This window comes from Talpa occidentalis, unplaced genomic scaffold (genome assembly GCF_014898055.3).
Source record: "Talpa occidentalis isolate TD23 unplaced genomic scaffold, MPIMG_talOcc4v2.1 talOcc4.8, whole genome shotgun sequence".
Taxonomy (NCBI): domain Eukaryota; kingdom Metazoa; phylum Chordata; class Mammalia; order Eulipotyphla; family Talpidae; genus Talpa; species Talpa occidentalis.
In genome coordinates this window covers 66660929-66683027 of record NW_023605194.1, presented here as the reverse complement: position 1 = coordinate 66683027, position 22099 = coordinate 66660929, and the positions used below count along the sequence as shown (strand labels likewise).

The window sequence follows — 22099 nt, the reverse complement described above, 5'->3', positions numbered from 1 at the left end:
TATGGCACCTCAGAAAATAAGGGACAGGTGGGCGATACAGTTGTGGGCTCTATTTCTGGCCCTGTTGTATTGTGCGACCAGACGAGCAGTGATATTTTTTGACACAGTACTTTTACAAATCCTATGAGCCAGGGAAGATGTTTCCTACGGTGTGTTGGGGGGGGTGGGGTGGCGGGGAGCTAAGGGGGAAGGCTGAATCGTGGGCAAAAGCACCTGTCACACACACTCCTGAAACTCCTTCTGAAATGTTTTTGGTACATTCATGATAGAACAAAACAACAGAACACAAGTCCCCAAACTCAGCTGTCTAGTTTACAGTCCTCCACTCCACCTGCTGAAGGGCGCCAAACTCAACGGCCTAGAATCTGAGAGCTGTTCACACACGGAAGACCCCACGCAAGGGCAGCCTGTGACTTGATCTACCTCTCTCGAAAACCCCTCACTCGGAGAACTCGCAGAGCGCAGCCCGGCGCGGCTCCCAAGCGCGGCACCTGCACTGAGGGCCCCCAGCTGCAGCCCACGGCCGCCTCCCCGCGCGGCCCGCTCTGGGCCTCAGGGGCAGCCGCGCGGACTGAGGTCACGGCCCCGCGCACGCCGCGCTGGCAACCCCCGCACTGCGCCCCGCCCCGCCGCCGCGGTCCCGCTCCCCCGCACGCTGGGGAGTTGCCCAGCACTTTGGTTCTTCCTGAAAGGGCTGCCGAGCGCGGAGCTACTTTTCGCCGCCTCAGGCGGCGGGCGGAGGGATCCCGGCCCGAGGGCGCGGCGGCGAGCGCGGGAGGCGCCGGCCCGAGCCGTGCGCCTGCGCGGGGGCCGCCCTGGCGCGGGCCGCTCTTCTCCCGGTGGCGCGTGTGCCGGGGCCCCGCGCGAGGGGAGCCGCCGCCGCCGAGGCCGCCCCGCCATGGCGCAGGTGCTTCCCATCCGCCTTCAGGAGCACTTCCAGGTGAGCCCCGTGCCTGGGCGCCGAGTCCAGCCGGGACCCAGGGCGGGTCGTGCGCTCCAGGACCCCTCGCCTTTCCTGGACCCGGCGGGAGCCCCTGACCCGCCCTGGCCCCGGACCTGGACTCGGTGGGGCCGACCGGCGCGTGCAGCGTGGGGTGCCGCGGCCCGCGCGCGCGGACCCGTCAGGTGTGCTGGGGGCCGAACCCGTTATGTGGTGAGGACTGTCGGCGCAGGATGGTCGCTGTCGGGTGCTGTTCTTGTTTGGCTGAGACTTGGAGGGGCCACCGAAAACGTTCCCATTTAACTGGACTGACTGGCAGTGCGCGTATACTGTAGCCCCACACTTTAAAGATCTGCGTCTAATCCTAAATATGCGCTTTGCAAAATGCTTACACGGGAGTTGGTGTCTGTTGGCCACCTGGGTCACTGGGTGCCTACGAGAGGGAGTATCCTCAAATTGTGTGACCGAAGAGGAATATTATTATAGTGTGTTTTACTAAGACCCTTCCAGTACAGTCATTCCTGCGAAGTTATCTTACTAGTGAGGTTCCCTTCTGTAACGCTCCTTATATAGTTAACTTCAGGAAATTAAAAATCGGCTGCCTTTGTTGGACAGGGGCACCGTGTCGGGTAAAGGCACTGTGCAAAGTGCTGCACTGACATCACCTACGTGTCACTGCGAAGGGTGATATTTTACAGTGAGGAGTTGAGACTGGTTGAGTTATAGCCAGTTGCTCTCTCCTAAATGCTTTATGTTAAGTTATCTCAATCCCATAAAACACACATGACTAACTTCTCTGTTTTCTAGATGAGGAAAACTAGGCACAAAGATGTTAAATAAATGAATTGTCTTCAGTTATTCAGAAGTGAAAGCTGGGTTCATACCACAAAGCTCTGTAGCAAGGAATTAGGTGGTCATGTTTTCACAACAGAATACTTTTAACCCTATATGCAAATGAGAAAGACCCTGGGCTGCTTATAGTGACCAGTCAAATCCCCTCATGCTGCAGGTTAGAAACTTGATGCCTAATGTCCTTTCAGGGTCACTTGGTTCATGATTCAACTGGGGCTGTATGGAGGTCAGAGCATCCCATCTCTCTGGACTCCATTGTAATTTTTCTTCTTAGGATTTATTTATTTAGACGAGAACTAGGGGACAGGCCAGAGGCGTGGGAGAGTGAGAGAATTCACCGGAGACAGCAGGGAGCAGAACAAGCAGACAGATGGAAAACCCTGCTGAGGGGAGCAGTGAGCGAGACAGGAGAGGTCTGCTGCGTCTCCCTGGCCGGCTGGGAATCAAACCTGCACTGCAGAGGCTGTGCACAGCTTCACAGCGCAGCACTCAATCCGCTGCCCTCAACTGGCTGAGCCACTGGGGAGGCCCTGGACTCCATTTTACCACTAAGCTGAGCCTGTTGTGAACAATATGAAATAGCAAAATATTAGTACGCCTGCTAATTATAATATAGTAACAATTTATCATCTATTGAATTACTACTTCTCTTGTTCAGAACTGTACTTTGTATTCTATAAATCTCATTTAATTTAATTCTCATGATAACTGAAGCACAGAAAGTTTAGATAGTTCAGATATAATTATACATCTGGCGACAGATTGAGCTCTAAAACAGGTCTCTGATTCCAAAACCTGAGCTTTAGCCACAAACTTTGTTCTTTTCAAAAGGCAGGGAAGCCATAAAGCATTTTAATTTCCCATCAAAGTTCATAATGTCTTGAAGGGAAGGGATGTAAAGTATTATCTGGATGATACTGTGGCTTGAGGTGTACAGGCTGTATAGATGGAACTCTAGTTTGTGGTCACTAAGCATTAACTGAGTGATGAGTTGCTTATTAGTCTGCACACTCTCTTTGCTGCAGAAATTTCTAAACTTTTATATGTACCTGAGATCCCTGATTTGCCACTCCCCCTTGCTGCCAATAGCTGAAGAAAATGGAAGTCATAAGCTGGATTGTTCCTCACCTTCTTGCCTGCAACCTCACAAACTTTCTGTAGTCACCCTTCCCTGCCTTCCTGTTACTTCCAATATGGAGTTCTTTCTCTTGTCTGTGTTCTGGATTCTGCTATATCCCTCCCTCCTTTAACTAGGCCTTGTTCAGTAGCCTCTTCTCTTTGCTGATTTTCATACATCCTCTCACAGTGACTTCTCCTGTTTTAACCACGCTCATCTCTCTTCCACTTTTACAGCATACTTCTTTTCTGTCCTTTTGAAGCTTCTACCTCATGGCCAGACTTTGTGAGAGAATAGCTTTACCTCTCCATCACTTCCCTTTTGTTCCTCAATAATCTAGTCATCATGCAGACATTTTTGTAAAGGATTAGATAGTATGTTAGGCTTTGAGGGTCACTTAATTGTCTCTGTCACCTATTTTTCCCCTTCTGAAAAATGTAAAGTCCATTTATGGGTTGTACCGTACATAAACAGGCTGTACTTTGCCAGCCCCTGCTATAAATAATAAAACTCAGTCCTACTACCATGACAAATATATTCCCTGACTTCCCAGCCACAGCTGACACTGTGCCTGTCTCCTCAGGATCGTGCTCTGTTACTTTTTGCTACCACAGTCTGCTGGTCTTTCTGTCCATGCCCCGCTTTCCTTACATGAACTTGGGAGTCTGTCTTGAGCCCCTTTGTGTTTTCATTCAGTATGTCGTATAGGGTGATTTGTGTGTGTATGCCCAACTCTGTGTTCCCAGGCAGATCATGTATATTTGCTAAGCCTTAGAACTGCACATAGAAGATGCAATGGCATACTGTAGTTAAGAGCACAGACTGAAGCCAAATGAAGGATTTGAATCTCGATTTACTGGCCATGTTAATTTGGAAAACTTTTGTAACCTTTTTTTATGCCTCCATCCCTTCATTTGTATAGTTATTGTGATAATGATATAATGAATCATTATCAATTATTAATGAAATAATGAATGTGATAGTGTAAAATATTGAACAGTGTCTGATACTTAATAAGCCCTGTGTTCTTGTTAGCTCTTATTGCCATTATGATAGCTATCTGTTGGAGAAAGCCATTGGATGATGTGTAGGTTCTTCAGACATACCATATTCATAAATAGGATTCTTTTTTCTCCCCCAATGTGTGCCCTCTCCATTTCCAGGCAGGTCAGTCATGGGTTCTACCTATCTTGTTGGTTCTTCCTCCAGTTTATTTTTGACATTATTCTGCCACCACTGCCTTGAACTATGCCACATTTGTCACCTAGTTAGCTGTACTGTCTCTGATAATCTGCCTTTAGTTTTGTCCTGCTGTGGTCCATTCTGTGGTCCATTCTGTGGCACACAAGCAATAAAATCTCAAAGGGTAAACATCTGATTGAAGTTCATAAGTGAATGGGTCTTTCTTCCCTCCAGGATAAAAATATCAGACTCTGAAGTACCTGTAAAGCCCTTCTCAGCTAATCCAGCATTCTGCTCAGCCCTCTTGCCCTTCAAACTCCTCTGGAGTCTGGGCATTTGCACATGCTGCTGCCTCTTTCCAAAACAATTCTTTCCCTCACTCCTCACATTGGCAGCTTAGCCTTCTGGTTGGGATCTGCTTAAATACCTCTAAAAGCTGTCCTTGGCTTATCAGAGTTAGGAGTTCTGTGCTCCATGCCATTGGATGCTTCCCTTTAACCTACTGAACTGATTTGCTGTAGTCTACCTTATTAGGCACATTCCCACACGTCCCACTGAATTTGCTTTCTCTCTGCCTCACCTTAACCTAATCATGTACCCAAACCAAAAATTCTTAAGAAAGTAGTGCACATCTGTGGCTGGGGCAAAAACCTGTCTGGAACAAGCTAAAGTAATACATTCACATGGTAAAAATAGGCCCAAATGTAGAGTATAAATGAAATTGAAAGCCTTCTCTTCAATCCTGGTCTCTCCCCACAAGAATCCTTTTAGAGAAATCATATATCTTTTAAAAATTTTGAAACAATCCTACTATATTTTCTCTTAAGATCTCGTATCAATCACAGCATGTATTTGATTGTATTTTTAAAATAGCCTCCTGAGGCAATGGTTGCTGGCTCCAGTTACCCCATCCTGTATTTCTTCATCTCCCTGCCCTTCCTGGTTTCTCTTTCCTTTGCTTTTTCACTGAATCTACTGCTTTCAGTCTCTTCTCCACTTCTTGCTGCTTCTCTTGTTGGTGGCCTCTGTGCCGTGGAGGGATTATAGCCACTCTTGGCTGGGTGAAGAAGGATGCTGTAGAGCAAGGATAGCAAAGTTCAGTGACAAACTTAGAATCCAAACAGATCCTGGCAGGCTGGAATCCAACTAGCTGACATTTAACAGGGATAAATATAGGGTCTTATGCATTGGTTTTAAAATACAGAAAACCTGCAGTGGTGTAATTTGAGATTGTGTCTGTAAAGCACTATACAGATGTAGTTATTGAAGCTAACCTAGTACTAGAATTTTAGATACGTTCTGGAAAAGACCTTAGTATTACCATTCTTCATAGACCTTCATTTACAAAACTCCCCTTTTAAGCTAGGAAAAGTTTGAAATACAGAATATAACTTCTTAAACTGCAGAGGAACTAAATCTGACTGCCTGAAACAAATAACTTCTTTACTTGTTAATAATTTAACATACATAATACTGGATGGTCTCACTCATAGTAGGAATCTAGAAAACCCAAATAGGGGACCAGGAAAAAGAATAACTATAAGAAAGAAAAAATCAAAATCAACAAACAACTATGAACCAGAGACACACTATGGGGGGGGGGGGTTTGCGGGGCAAGGAGGGATTGGGGTCAAAATAAGGGGTTGCAATTCTATGGGGAATATAAAAATAAAAAAAATTTAACATACACGTGCTGGCTATTTACTGGGACAAGGCAGTGAAAGAGCCTGGGAAGGAGACAGATTCAGAAGGAAAAAGGACCAGCATCTTCAAAGGCAACTGGAACATTTTGCTTCTACAATATGGGCAGTTGGTGTTTTCACCAGCAGTCTTGTGTAAACACAGCTGCAGTCCTTGTAGTCAGATTACTGTCCCTAAGCCTCTTAAATATAGAAACCAAAGGACTGTCAGCTGAGTAATTTCTTTTTCTGTTTTCCCTAACGTCATATTTGAATTTGAATTTGCTTAATTGCAGGATTTGAGAACTGAAAAGGATCATTAGATAGTATCTTGTTTCCTTTGAGTTAACTCTTAACTTCTATAGGCTGTTTTAAATGTATAGCTAAATTACCTATCAGAATTATACTAGGAATTGGGAGTCTTAGTGCTACTTAACTAATGAAAAAACCTACCTTCGAGCATATCACTTCTCTGAAACTGTTTCTATTTATGGAGTAAAATCCCAATGGTATTTGGTATTTTATGTGTAAAAATTCTTTTGGTGAGATTGTCCTGTGTGTAGCATCCCTGACCCCAGCCCAGTAAGTGCTAGCAGTGTTCTCTAGTTTTTATATAATTAAAATTGTCCCTACCTGTTTCCAAAGACTGCAAGATACATCTCTGGCTGGTAATTACTGTCTTAATTTTTTCTGGTTCTAATGGTTTGACTTATTTTTGGATCTGTTCTTCTAGAGGTTTGTAGGGTAAGGAAAAATGTCAGGCTTTTCTGCCCTCCCGCCATCAGGATAGATGATGGATCCTTGTGGTCCTGAATGCATGCCTGATGGCGGGCACCTGGAGTAGGGTGTGGGCATAGGTAGATGGGATTCACCTGGGCTGAGACTGTGCTTTTTAAGGGTGGTGTCACGGGGACGCCAGTAGAAGCTGAAAGAGAAGCCGAGAAGCAGCAGAGGCCGAGAGAGAAGCAAGAGAAGCAGAAGCCGAGAGAAGGCCGGAGAGCCCAGAGTGAAGACCTACTGGGGGCTGGGAGACCTGCCAGCCTCCCGGCCCCCCCAGCACCCCTGCCTGCTGTGTACCTGGTAATCCCAATAAAAGACCTGCAAAAAACCACTGAGGACTCTGACTCCTTTACCCGGTCTGCATGGGATCATAGAAAACCTGCTCAGTGGTCCAGTCCTGCCTTTACAATGTTGAAACACTGTTTGAGGTGTACTTTTACCTTTTCAAATGCCTTGAGTGTGTGTGTGTGTGTGTGTATGAGTTTGTGTGTATGAGAAACTAGATTCAGTTACTAACATAAAAGAACCTACTATGTTCCAGAGATTGGGTACACATTCTTTTTTAAAATTTTCTCTTGATTTCATTATTCCTTTTTTTTTAAGTATATCTTTTACTGACACAGATTAGAATGTTTCTAAGCAACCAACTGGTCACTGCTGAATTTTAGTAGCACTTGAAAAGTTATATTTTTAATTTAAGGGTTGTAGGGTAAGGTAAAAAGTATCAGGCTTTTCTGCCCTCCCACCATTAGGATAGATGACGGAACCCTGTGGTCCCGAATGCATGCCTGATGGCGGGCACCTGGAATAGGGTGTGGGCATATGTAGATGGGATTCACCTGGGCTAAGACTGGGCTTTTAAGGGCGGTGTCACAGGGATGCCAGTAGAAGCAGAGAAGAGAAGCAGTAGAAGCGAAGAAGCAGAAGCAGAACGAATGAGGGAGCAGAGCAGCAGAGACTATCAGAGAACGCCGGAGAGCCCAGAAGGAGTGAGGGCTTGCTGGGGGCTGGGAGTTCTGCCAGCCTCACGGCCCCCCAGCACCCCTGCCTGCCGTGTACATGGTAATCCCAATAAGAGCCTGCAAAAGCCACTGAGGGCTCCGGGACTCTCTCCTCCTTTACCCCATCTGCATGGGGGTCATAGTAAACCTGCTCAGTGTCCATTCCTGCCCCTACAAGGGTATTTTGCTGTCCTTTCAAAAAATAGTAACAAAAGGAAGGCTCTTAGCTGCAGGCATGTTCCTGAATTACTGGGTCCTTTTTTTTTTTTTCAAGATTTATGCATACAAGACCTGGGGTACAGGCCAGAGGTGTGGGGAGTGAGAGGATTCACCAGAGACAGAATGGGGAACAGAACAGCCAGACTGACTGAAATACACTGCTGAGGGGAGCAGCAGGCGAGACAGGAGAGGTCTGCTGCGCCATGTGAGGAGCTCCCTGGCCAGCCATTGATCTAGGAGCTCATGCTGCAGAGGCTGTGGATAGCTTCACAGTGCTGTGCTTAACCCCTTGTGCCACCAGGGAGTCCCTACTGTATCCTTTTTACTCCAGAAGTGAGATCCACAGTTGAGATAAAGTAGGAATGAGCACATATACTATCAGCATTAAAAATCCTGGGTCTGACTCTTCTTTGGTAAGGAAGCTTCTAACAGTAATGCTGGTGCTTTCTTCTTATTTGAAGGGCATCCCAATTCACTATGGCTTTGACTGAATGCCTCTTCATAGGGGCTGCAGTATCAAGGCCACACCACCCCATTGACCCTCAGGCTCCTGAACTGGAGGTCACCCTCACAACAGGGGTGAGGAGAGGAATATCAGGACACCAGCGGTGGGATTGTTCTAAAAAGGACACAGATTTTCCAACTTCTTGATCAGTACATTTACCCTGAAACACCTTTAAAAGCCTGAAGAAGAGGCAGATAAAAGTCACTCAGGTTGACTACCCCATAGTTTAAAAGAAGGCACTTGCCTGTTTTATTCTTTGCTCCTGGATATGATTTCTGCTTGCCCATCCTTGCTGTGCAATAGGATGTGGGAGATATTCTAGAAGCCGAGTGGTAGGGAGGGTGCTAGATTCAGATCCCACTTTTAAGATATCTCTGGACATTGAGAACAACTATTAAGTCCAGCAAAGACATGGGTCAGTTCAAAATGATGGGGCAACCTCAGCACCCACCTGAGAGACCTTCTGGGTTCTGTCTATTTACAAAACACCATCAGGAATCTGGGGATCGGGAGACATTTCACAGGGACAACCATCTGGATGATAAGTGGAGGCCTTGGTCTTTGGCTAGCGTGACTGCCTGCTCATATTCATCAAACTAATAGCAACAACAAAAACCCACCAAAAAACCAACTTCAATAGGGGAAGAAAGGCATCAACTCCCACATAGACACCCCGGGCTTTGGCAGATTTCCTAAGTATTTCCTGAGTGTACCCTGGGCTGACAGCAGTGAAAGCAAGGAGATATTCAAAGGCAGTTTCCCAAATTCCAGGCATTTCCCAGCCATTTATCACTCAAGCATACTAGTGCTGCCTGGCCATCTGTCACTGCCATCTTTGTTCTTGCATCCTCAACTCTCCCCTCCCCCTAAGGCTGGGCCACTCATTTGATTTGGGGACTGATTGTACACAAAGTTCCAGCAAGATTCAAGCTGGAGCTCCAGCATCCCTGCTTTCCACAGTAGGTCTCCCATGATATTGAGAGCCTGTAGTGTGGGCAAGGTGTGAGGAGGGTCCTGCCCATCGTGTCCTCTAGACCATGTGTTGATGCTGAAGCCAGGTCCTAGATGAGCTGTGGCCATAGATGACACAGAGCCAGAGTGATATGCGCAGCTGTGTCTGTCCATTTAGCTTCTCTTGTCCTTTCAGGCGGGCATGAGGGTCCTGGTTTCTCCTGCTTCTGATGCATAGCCAGTTTTCTTTCCACAAATCTCTGGCTTTGTCCTTCAGTCACTGAACATTCTAGGAGGTTCTCCTTGTCTATCTTGCTCTCTAGGAAGGCATTTCTTTCAATTACTTGTTTCAAGCATTGCTCAAATCTCCGAGAGAAATGATTACGGCCTGTTTGGCTCATTCCAAGTCATCATTGGCTTGCTCTCGCCCTCTGTATCACGGCAGTTGACCTTAATGGCTTTTTCTGGGTAATGTTATCCTTTAGGGCTGAGATCTGCTGTTTCTCAAACTTCTCCTTGATGGCTTCCAGCTCCATGCAAAGATGATTTTTTTCTGACAAAAGGTCCCTATTCTTGGTTTCAATTTGTTGCAGTTGAGTTTCCAATTCAGCTTCATATTCTTGGTTTATCTCATGGAATTCTTGGATTTCCTCTTGCATATTCTCTGCCCTCTGCTTGTAGGGCAAATCTCTCCAGTAGTTAACTTCTTCCTTCTTGGCGCTGAAAGTCTTTTCTAAGTCCTCCATTGTGAAGATGGAGCAACAGATCACTCTTCTTATAGTTTGGTGTCTGGGCTATGGCAGTGAGGATGGATGATTGGTGGCAATAGCAGGAGGAAGTGTGACTCCACAAATTCTTGATGATATTTGGAGTTGAATTCACACTGTTGCCATATTAACCCAATATTGCCCTCCAAATTAAGAATTAAGTAACAATTTAGAAAACCCAGGCCCACCTAAGTGTATAGCTCTGTCTAAATAGCATCCAGTCCTATTTTGCTAAAGCCTAAAAAAGTCTGGATAGGTTGAGGAGAACAAGAACAGTTGCTTCTAACATGTGGCCAGTTTTATTGATGTGTTCCTGGTTACAGCCAAATTACTTTGAGGCTAATTCCAATCATGTTTTATTCTTACTTTCTGATGTATTTCCAAAAGAGGAGAACTCTATATTTTTTCTATTTTTGTCACAAAATGTACATAATTTATAAATGTAACTGTATTTGTACAGCTTATTGGCTTAAAGTACCTTCATTTTATTGTGCATCTTTACCACCATTCCTCCTTCATAATTCTCTTCATCTTGGAAACTGTTTTCATTAAATAATGACTCCCTATCTTACCTTGTCAACGACCATTCTATTTTCTACATTCTACTTTCACACTACAACCAAATGTCCATTCACCTTCCACCACCAGACTATTCCCTTTTCCTTCATTCCTCTCTTAATAACCACTATTTTGTTGTCAGAATTAAGGTTTGCTTTTGTTGTGTTAGTTTGATTGTTTTTCCTTTCCTTTATATTTCACAAATGAGTGAAGTCAAATGTGATATTTGTCTTTCTTTTGACTTATTTCACTTAGCATAATTCCCTCAGGGTTCATCCGTGTTGTTGAAAATGGCAAAATTTCACCTTATTTTTATGACAGTAGTATTCCATTATGTACTTACCACATCTTTAGCCAATCACTAATGCATAAATCAACAAGACATAAAATAAAGACACAATAACCCTAAAAGATTTTGATCTATAGGCCTGACAGACACCACTTCCCCCAAAAAACCAAATACATATTTTTCTCAGTGCGTATGGGTCATTCTCCAGGAGTGACCACATACTGGGTCACAAAACAAACATAAATACATGAAGATTGAAATCATACCAAATATCTTCTCTGACCATAAAGGTATCAAGGTAGAAATCAACCACAAAAAGAAAGTAAGGCGATCCCTCATTACACGGAGACTGAACAACATGCTACTGAAAGACCACTGGGTTAAAGAGGAAATCAAACAAGAAATCAATGAACACCTTGAGACAAACGATAATGAGATCACAACCTCCTGGAATGTATGGGACACAACAAAAGCAGTATTAAAAGGAATTATATGGCAAACAGGCCCACATTAAGAAATAAGAAAGAACGCAAAGAAACCACCTCATCTTCCATTTCAAGAAACTCATAGGGTCTCCCCGGTGACTCAGTGGTTGAGTGCTGGGTTGCAAAGCTGCCCGCAGCCTCTGCAGTGCCGGTTCGATCCCCGGCTATCGGCGAGAGTCCCACATGGCAGTGTATTTCTCATCGGTCTGCCTGTTCTGTTCCCCACTCTGGCTCTGGTGAATCCTGTGCTTCTGACTGTATCCAGTGCTTATATAAATAAATAAATAAATCTTAAAAAAAAAAAAAAAGAAACTCAGAACAACAAGAATAAAAATAAAAAAAAAAAAACCCAAAACAAGAAATAATAAAAATCAAAGCAGAAATAAATGAAATAGAAATAAAAAAGACAGGGCCTCCCCTGGTGGCACAGGCGGTTGAACGCAGCACTGTGAAGCTGTCCACTGCCTTGGCAGTGCCGGTTTGATCCTGGCTGGCCAGCGAGGGTCCCACATGGCGTGGCAGACCCCTCATGTCTCGTCCACTGCTCCCCTCAGCGGTGTATTTTGTCAGTCTGCCTGTCTCTGGTGAATCCTCTCACCCTGCCACACATCTGGCCTGTACCCCGGATCTTGTATAAAAATAAATAAATCTTTTTTTTAAAAAAAAAAAGACAGTCCAAAGATCAATGAAATCAAAACCTGGATCTTTTAAAAAGATAACAAAATAGACAAATGTCTAGCTAGGCTCTAAAAGGAAAAGAGGGAGAAAACTCAAATAAGATCATAAATGAAAGAAATTTCAACACACATAACAGAAATCCAGAGGAATATTAGATATTACTGTGAACTTTTATATGCAAACAAGTTCAATTACCAAGATGAGATGGACAAATTCCTAGAATCATACAACCATCCAGCACTGAACAAAGAGGAAGTGGAAAACTTGAGCATACCAATTATAAGCAAGGGAATGGAAACAGTAATCAAAATCTTCCCCCACAAAACAAAAGTCCAGGACCAGATAGTTTCAGAAGTGAGTTCTACCAAACATTCAAAAATTAACAAATGCTTATCCTGCTAAGTGTTTCAAAAAATTGAGAAGGAATACTACCAAATACATTTTAGAGGCCAACATCACACTAATACCGAAACCAAACATGGATAACACAAAAACTCAGACCAATTTCCCTGATAAATACTGATTATAAAATCTTCGTAAACCGAATCCAACAATGCATCAAAAAGATTATACACCACCACCAGTGGGATTTATTCCAGGGACACCACATCATTTATTCCAGGACAAGGATAATTCAACACCAAAAACAATCAGTGTAATTCACCACATCAACGAAAAGAAAAACAAAAAGTGTATAACAGTAGACACTGAGAAAGCACTTGATAAAGTTCTACATCCATTTATGATAAAGGCCTTTGAAAAACTTGCGATAAAAGGAATATATCTTAACATAATAAAAGTCATATAATGACAAAACCACAGTTAACATTTACATTGTCAATGGTGAAAAACTGAAAGCCTTTCCATTAACATCTGGAACAAGACAAGGATGCCCACTCTTAAACAGTGCTTTTCAGTACAGTATTAGGAGTCTAAGCTAGAGCAACTAGGCAAGAGGAAGACTTAAAAGGTATCCAAAAAGGCAAGAAGAAGTAAAGCTATCACTGTTTATAGATGATATTGTAATAGATAGCGAGAACTCTAAAATATCTACAGAAAAAGTAATAAAAACAGTAAACCAGTTCAGGTTTCTAAACAATACACAAAAATCAATATCCTCCTTATATGCAAACACTCAGTCTGAAGAGGAAGAAATTAAGAAAATTATCCCATTTACAATTGTACAAACCCCAAAATTAAATACCTGGGAATAAATCTGATAAAGTATGTGAAACATCTATATAGGAAAAACTACAAAACACTATTAAAAGAAATACAAGGAGGCACAAAGAAATGGAACGATATCCCCCGCTTGTGGATTGGAAGAGTCAGCATTATCAGAGTGGCCTTTTCCCAAAGCAATTCACAGTTTTAATGCAATTTCAATAAAAATCTCAATTATATTCTTCAAAGAAATGGAACAGATGTTGCTGAACTTCATATGGAATCACAAGAAACCCCAAATACCAAAATCCTCCTGACTAGAAAGGGGAAAAACAGAGGTATTACACGCCTAGACTTCAAACTATACTATAAAGCCATAATAATAAAAACGGTATGGTAATGGAACAAAAACAGACACACAGACCAATGTGATCAAATTGAAAACCCAGAAATAAAAAACACACATACGTGGTCAACTAATCTATGACAAAGGAGCAAAGAATATACACTGGAACAATTAAAGCCACTTTAATAAAAGATGTTGGGAAAACTGGACTGCCACATGCAAAAGGATGACGCTGAACTACTATTTCATGCCATACACAAGAATCAACTCAAGGTGGGTAAAGTGTTTGGATGTAAGATCTGACACCATAAAATATATAGAAGAGAACATAGGCAAAAACTTCATCACATAAACTTCAGAAACATCTTTGAGTATTCATCTCCAGAAGCAAGAAAAATTAAAGAGAATATAAAGAGAATATAAACATCTGGGACTACATTAAACTAAAAAGCTTCTGTACAGCAAAAGAGATAGCACCTAAAATGAAGAGACACCCTTCTGAGTGGGAGAAAATATTTGCCCACCATACAACTGATTAGGGACTGATATCAAAGATCTACAGCTTACACAACTCAACAAAAACAAAGCAAACGACCCAGTCAAAAAATGGACAGAAGAACTAAATAGACATTCTCCAAAGAAGAAGTGCAAATGGGCAATGAAAAAATGTTCCACATCACTTATTATCAGGGAAATGTAAATCAAAACTACAATGCGATACCTGTGAGAATGGCCCATATTTAAATTTAAATACCAGGAACCACAAATATAGGTGAGAATGTGGTGAAGAAGGAACCCTCTTACACTGCTGGTGGGAATGCAGACTGGTCCAGTCACTATGGAAAGCTCTATGGAGGTTCCTCAAAATACCTATTATATGACACAGCGATTCCACTCCTAGGAATCTACCCAAGGGAGACAAAAACATTAATTCAAAGGAAACCCGCAGCCCTGTATTTATTGCAGCACTGTTTACAATAACCAAGAAATGGAAACAACCCATATGTTCTGTTTCTGCCCCAAAACAGAAGAATGGATCAAGAACTTGTACATATATACAATGGAATACTACTCAGTGATCAAAAAAGACAAACTCATGCCATTTGCAGCAACATGAATGGAGCTGGAAGGGATTATGCTAAGTGAAATAAGTCAGGGGAAAAAAGATAAATATCAAATGGGTTCACTTACATGTGGAATATAGAGAACCCAAACAAAGTGTCAGGGGAAAATAAAAAGACAAAACTTGCAAGCTGGCCATAGATCCGAGGCCTACAGTAGGGATAGGGAGAGTGGAGGATTAAAAATTGAGAGGGGGGCCCCCCAATGGCACAGCAGCTTGAGTGCAGGGCTGTGAAGCTGTCTGCAACCTCTGCAGTGTGGGTTCGATTCCTGGCTGGCCAGGGAGCAACCCACATGGCATAGCAGACCTCTCCTGTCTCGCATGCTGCTCCCCTCAGCAGTGTATTTTGTCAGTCTGCCTGTTCTGCTCCCCGCTCTGTCTCTGGTGAATCCTCTCACCCTCTTACTCCTCTGGTCTGTACCGTGGCAAGGCCATATTGGTGATAGCGCTGAGACTTACCCCTAGACCACCAGGAGGGCCCCAGAAGCTTTTTAGTTAGATGTAGTCCCAGCTGTTTATCCTCTTGTTTTCCTTGCTTCTGGGTAAGAACCCTCAAAGATGTTTCTAGGTGTATATCATGGAGTGTTTTACTTGTGTTCTCTTCTATATATTTTATGAATTCAGGGCTTACATTCAAGTCTTTTACCCATTTTAAGTTGATTTCTGTGTATGTTTGAGATAGTAGTCCAGTTTCACTCTTTTGCATGTGGCAGTCCAATTTTTTTTGCAGCACTGGAGACTTTCCTTGTTGCAGTGTCTATTCTTTGCTTCTTTGTCATATATTAGTTGACCATATATGTGTGGTTTTAGTTTTAGGCTTTCAATTTGATTCCACTGGTCTGTGTGTCTGTTTTTATTTCAATACCGTGCTGCTTTTATTATAATGGCTTTGTAACATTGTTTGAAGTTTGGGATTGTAATACCTGCATTCTTCCCCCCTTTTGGCCAGAAGAGCTTTGGCTATTTGGAATTTTTTATGGTACCATATGAATTTCAACAATATTTGTTCCATTTTTTTTTTAAAAGAATGCCATTGAGATTTTTATTGAAATTGTATTGAATCTGTAAATTGCCTTTGGTAGGATGGCCATTTTGATGCTAATCTTCCAATCCATGATCAGGGAATGTCTTCACATTTCTTTGTCTTCTATTTCTTTTATCAGTGTTTAGTAGTTTTCCTTGTATAGGTCTTTCACCTCCTTTGTTATGTTTATTCCCAAGTATTTAATTTTGGTGGATCCAGTTGTAAATGGGATGATTTTCGTAATTTCTTCCTCTTCAGACTGATTGCTTGTATATAGGAAGGCTGCTGATTTTTGGTTATTGATTTTGTTACCTGCAACTTTACTGAACCAGCTTGTTGTTTGAATTAGTTTTTCTGTGATTTTTTTTTTTTTGGTTCTTTCTATATATTATCATATCACCTGTGTATAATGATAGTGTTACTTCTTTTTTCCCTATTTGCATTCCTTTTATGTCTTTCTCTGGCCTAATTGCTCTAGTTATGACTTCTAGTACTATATTGAAAAGCAGTAGCCAGCGTGGACATCCTAATCTTGTTCCAGATCTTAATGGGAAGGCTTTCAGTTTTTCACCATTAAGAATGAACATCAGGGGCCTCCCCCGGTGGCGCAGCGGTTGAGCGCTGGGTTGCGAAGCTTCCCGCAGCCTCTGCAGCACCAGTTCGATCCCCTGCCGCCTGGGGGAGGGTCCCACATGGCGCACAGACCTCTCCTGCCGCCCACTGCTCCCCTCAGCAGTGTATCTCGTCCTGTTCTGCTCTCCACTCTGGCTCTGGTGAATTCTCTCACCCTCCTGCGCTTCTGACTGTACCCAGTGCTTGTATAAATAAATAAATCTTAAAAAAAAAAATCTTAAATTGTTATATATTTATAAAAAAAAAAAAAAAAAGAATGAACATCAGAAAAAAAAAAAAAGAATGAACATCAGGGGCCTCCCTGGTGGCGCAGCGGTTGAGCGCTGGGTTGCGAGGCTGCCCACAGCCTCTGCAGCGCTGGTTCAATCCCCGGCTGCTCCCCAGCCACAGGAGGAGGGTCCCGCATGGTGCGCGGACCTCTTCTGCCACCCGCTGCTCCCCTCAGCGGTGTCTTCGGTCCCTTTGCCTGCTCTGCTCCCCGTTCTGGCTCTGGTGAATTCTCTCACCCTTCCGCTCTTCTGACTGTACCCAGTGCTTGTATAAAATAAATAAATAAATCTTTTTTAAAAAAAAAAAAAAGAATGAACATCAGGGGCCTCCCCTGGTGGTGCAGACAGTTGAGCGCAGTGCTGTGAAGCTGTCCACAGCCTCTGCAGCACCGGTTCGATCACAGCCAGCTGGCGAGAGTCCCACATGGCGCAGCAGACCTCTCCTGTCTCGCCCGCTGTTCCCCTCAGCAGTGTATTTCAGTCAATCTGCCTGTTCTGTTCCCCACTCTGTCTCTGGTGAATCCTCTTACCCTCCCGCATATCTGGCCTGTATCCCTGTTCTTGTATAAATAAATAAATAAATCTTTTAAAAAAAAGAATGAATATCAGTAGCATGTTGTTCAATCTCCATGTAAGAGCAATATCCTTGCATTCTTTTCATAGTTGGTTTCTAGTTTATGCCTTTATGGGCAGAGAAGATAGTTGGTATGATTTCAGTCTGCATGTACTTGTCGATGTTCGTCTTTGTGGCCTACCATGTGATTGATCCTAGATCGATTTTCTTTTTGTGGTGTGTTGTTCCCCAGAGGGCTTGCTTGACCATTTGTACTTTTCTCCCCATTGTTTGCTTTCTGGTTTGTTCTATGCAAGAGCCACTGTGCCACTGATACCAGTGGGCATGACTTCGAGATACTTCTACCAAGGCATTGAGGGCCGAGGGCCTGGCTAGATCTGGTGCAGTCCTGCTGGGGTTCACAAGATCTGTTGCTGTGGGTGGGTCATTAGACACTTGCCCTGGAGGTTGCAGGGTCTCTGTGCTACTGGTTCCTCCCCTGCTGTTATTCACAGCACCAAGCTGGGTCTGCTGCAGTCCTGCCAAGGTTCGCAAGAACTCTGTTGCTGTGGGCAGGCCAACGGACACTTGCCCTGAAGGTCACCAGGTCTCTGTGTGCTACTTGTCCCTCCCCCACATGCACCTTCCCCTTCCACTGGGAAATATTTTTAATTGACTTATATAATATTGGCAGGAGTTACAAGAAAAATTACATCTGGCATTTTATTTTTTTAGTGGGACTAAATATAATGTTTTGTTTATAACAAAGCTGGGATAAGTGTTGCAAAATATGAAGATTTGATAGAATTGGGTGTTGGATGGTCTCTAAATTTTACTTAATGCTGATAATATTTCATAATAAAGACCGACTGTTTAAGTCCTTGCCCCCAAGGGAAGTTTTCATGTCTTCTTGTCACAGTTCTCAGCAACTACATATGGACTACTTAATAGTAATTACTGGCTTCATGGTCTGTGGGTGCTGGAAGGTGTTAATGTATCTTATGTATCTGACTACTCCAGAGTCTAGAATAGTGGCTAGTAGGTGGTATGCGTTCAGTACTCATTTATGGAATTAATTTATGAAAATTACTTGCTCTGAGAAAATCTCAACTTTGGGGAATGTAATTACCACTGCTGCTTTTCTGTGTTTAAATGAAAAATGAATTTCAGACAAGCTCAGTACTATGGTTCAGAGCACAGACTTTATTCACATATATTCTCATATCTGTCATTAACCAACATTATGGCTTTAGAAATATTATGTAACCTGAAAGTCTTGTTTTGCACAAATATTAAGTATGTGTAGGTTAACAGAAGATTAGATGTGGTGACCTGTTGTCATGCAGCTGTTCCACTCAGTAACTGGAATAGCCAATGTGCTAGCTTCTGTATTACAAAAGATAAAATGCTATCTCTGCTCTTGAGGATTCTTGTTGATAGCAAAGGAAAAAATAGAATAAAGAATGATATTAGCAAAATGAGCAGTCTTGTTTGTGCTTCTTCTCAAGAGTGATTGTGATTTTTAACAAGTGATCTCTGGTTTTTGTTGCTGCCATAAACCTAGACAAGGTCTCACAAGGTAATAGGTACAGCAGTAGATTTTGCGTTGAGCAAAAAATGTTTTGAAATAAAGATACTTTGGGGGAACCCGGCCTTGACTGGTACCGTGGACCTGGCGCTGACTTGGCGTTCAGGGAGAGGCACCCCTTGCGAAGCAGGTATCAGATTTTTCTGTATGAGTGAAATCAGTTGTTAAACTGCAAGTGACAGAGCATATTTTTAGGATGTCTTAAGGTGAATAAAAAGTGAAATTATGCTGTCTTGAGCCATCTATCCAGAAATTCACTAAGCTAGTAACCTCAATAGGCAGGAGAGGTTGAGAAAGCACCAGATAAATATTGATATATAATCAAAGATAGAATCTGAGACAAGTTGCACAAAGCACATATCAATGTGGGATGTACAGTTCAGCAGCTCTGCTCCAATATCCGAGAAAGGGAGAAGCTTTGTTTGAAATTTAGTAGGATTACCGAGGACTTCTGAAGAGAATGATAGAACCTGTTAAAGAGGAAGCATCAGCAAAAGTAGCAGAATTGCTCCAATTCTGTTTGGAATCTGTAGAACTTAAACATTTTAGTGAAGAACAAACATTATTAGAACCTCCTTTGATCAAATCCATGATTGTTGGTAGAGCAACATTTCTCTCTCTTCACCTCCTGGGATCCCAATTATTCTTAAGTTTTCTCTTCTAATTGAGTCTGATGTTTCTTACAGAGTTTCCTCATTTTTCCTTTATCTTTGATTCTCTCCCTTTTTCTAAGTGGGTGATTGGTTCACTTCAGTCTTTTACATATGAAATTCTTCTGCCAGTCTAATTTTTTTTTTTTAAGATTTATTTATTTATACAAGTAATGGGTACAGTCAGAAGCGCGGGAGGGTGAGAGAATTCACCAGAGCCAGAGCGGGGAGCAGAGCAGGCAGAAGGACCGAAGTACACCGCTGACGGGAGCAGCGGGCGGCAGGAGAGGTCTGCACGCCATGTGGGACCCTCCTCTGGTGGCCGGGGAGCAGCCGGGGATTGAACCGGCTCTGCAGAGGCTGCGGGCAGCTTCACAACCCAGCGCTCAACCGCTGTGCCACCAGGGAGGTCCCAGTCTAATTCTATTTAAAGTGCTTTCTAACTTTGTATTTCATTTGCAGTCTCTTTTTGTGATCTTTTCACATATTTAATCTCTTTGGTGAAGAACCCTCTTTCCTCCTAGATTTCCTTTCTAAGCTCCTGTACCTGTCTGTTGCCTTTAACTGACCTTCCAATAGCTCATTTAGCATTTTTCACGAATTTTCATTTTGTAGAAGAGGAAACAGCACCTCTATCTTTCCTCAAAATATCAACACATAGCACCATGTAACCACAAAGTTGGTCTGGGACACATGCTAGTCAAATTGAATGGCAAATTGAAATATTGAACATAATGTGAATCCCCTTCAAAAATTAACAGAATTTGACATTATTACAATACAGAAAATAAAATGTTAAATTAGCAGATTCATATTCTGTAATAATGGAGGAGGTAATTCTAAACAAAGCAAAAAAACCCAGAATCGGTTTTATTAGGTATTGGAATACACTAAATACTTGCCAGTTGAAGAGTAGATTTCTTTCTTTTTTTTTTTTTTTTTTGGTCAAAGTGAAGCATTTTATTGCACTGGACTCAGTCATACAACACAATTTTATCAATTGAATTTTTTAATCCCCCCCCCATAGTGTGTCTCTGGTTTATAGTTGCTTGTTGATTTTGATTTTTACTTTATTATAATTAGTCTTTTTCCTGGTCCCTTATTTAGGTTTTCTAAATTCCTGTTATGAGTGAGGCCATCTAGTATTTTTCTTTTTCTTTCTGGCTTATTTCGCTGAGCGTTGATCCCTTCCAGCTCCATCCATGTTGCTGCAAATTGCATGAGTTTATTATCTTTTTTGATTACTGAGTAATATTCCATTGTGTATATGTACCACATCTTCTTGGTCCACTCATTTATTTGGGGGCATTTGGGTTGTTTCCGTAGCTTAGCTATTGTAAATAGTGCTGCTGTAAACATAGGGGTGCAGATGCCCTTTTGAATTGATGATTCTGTGTCCTTTGGGTAAATACCTAGGAGTGGAATTGCTGGTTCATATGGAAGCTCTATCTTTAGCAGGTTGAGGAATCTCCACACAGCTTTCCATAGTGGTTGGACCAGTTTGCTCTCCCACCAGCAGTGTAGAAGAGTTCCTTTTTCTCCACATGCTCGCCAACATTTGTTGTTGTTAGTTTCTTGGATATGTGCCATTCTCACTGGTATAAGATGGTATCTCATTGCAATTTTGATTTGCAGTTCCATGATTACAAGTGATGCTGAACATTTTTTTATATCTATTGGCCATTCGCATTTCCTCTTTGGAGAAGTTCTAGCTCTTCTGCCCATTTTTGGATGATTGTTTACTTTGTTTTTGTTGAGACTCTTCAACTCTTTGTAGATATTTGTCATCAGTCCTTTATCATTTGTGTTGTGTGCAAAAATTTTCTCTCAGTCAGTGGGGTGTCAATTTGTTTTGGTTACTATCTCTTGTGCTTTAATTTGATGTAGTCCCAGCTGTTTATCTTTGCCTTCGCTATCACTGCTTTCGGTGATGAGTCTTTAAAGATGTTACTGAGGTGTATGTCATATAGTGTTTTGCCTATATTTTCTTCTATGTATTTTATGGTTTCAGGTCTTATGTCTAGTTCTTTAATCCATTTTGAGTTGGTTTTTGTGCATGGTGTGAGGTAGTAGTCAAGCTTCATTCTTTTGCATGTAGTGTCCCAGTTCTCCCAGCACCATTTATGGAACAGACTTTCTTTGCTACAATGCATAGTCTTTGCTCCTTTGTCAGAGATTAGTTGACTGTAAATCTGTGGGTTTATTTCTGGATTTTCTATTCAGTTCCATTGATCCATGTGTCTGTTCTTGTTCCAATATCATGCAGTTTTGATTATTATGGCTTTGCAGTATAGTTCGAAGTCTGGGAGTGTGATGCCTCCATTCCCTTCTTTTTTTCAGGAGAGCTTTGGCTATTCAGGGGTTTTGGTGGCTCCATATGAATTTCATCAATATTTGTTCTATTTCTTTGAAGAATGTCATTGAAATTTTTATTGGAATAGCATTGAATCTGTAAATTGCTTTTGGTAGGATGGCCATATTGATAATGTTAATTCTTCCAATCCGTGAGCAGGGGATGTCTTTCTATTTCTTTGTGTCTTCTTCTATTTCTTTTAACAGTGTTTTATAGTTTTCTTTGTGTAGGTCCTTTACCTCTTTTAGGTTTATTCCCAAGGTTTTTTTTTTTTTTTGTTTCATTAATAAAAGGGATGGTTTTCTTGATTTCTTCTTCTTCAGATTTATTGTCTGTGTATAGGAAAGCTACTGATTTTTGTGTGTTGATTTTGTATCCTGCTACTTTACTAAA

General features: G+C 42.3%; 1 protein-coding gene across 2 annotated transcripts in view; it reads left to right on the top strand.

Annotated features, from left to right (window-relative positions):
• The first annotated feature begins 882 nt into the window (after window positions 1–882).
• CLTCL1 (clathrin heavy chain like 1) overlaps window positions 883–22099 on the top strand; it is a 136754-nt gene continuing 115537 nt past the window's right edge. For both annotated transcript variants that reach the window (XM_037497864.2, XM_054690737.1), the window contains exon 1: window positions 883–940. In XM_037497864.2, coding sequence (XP_037353761.1) covers window positions 899–940 — 42 coding nt within the window. In that variant the 5' untranslated portion in view covers window positions 883–898. The remainder of the gene's footprint in view (window positions 941–22099) is intronic.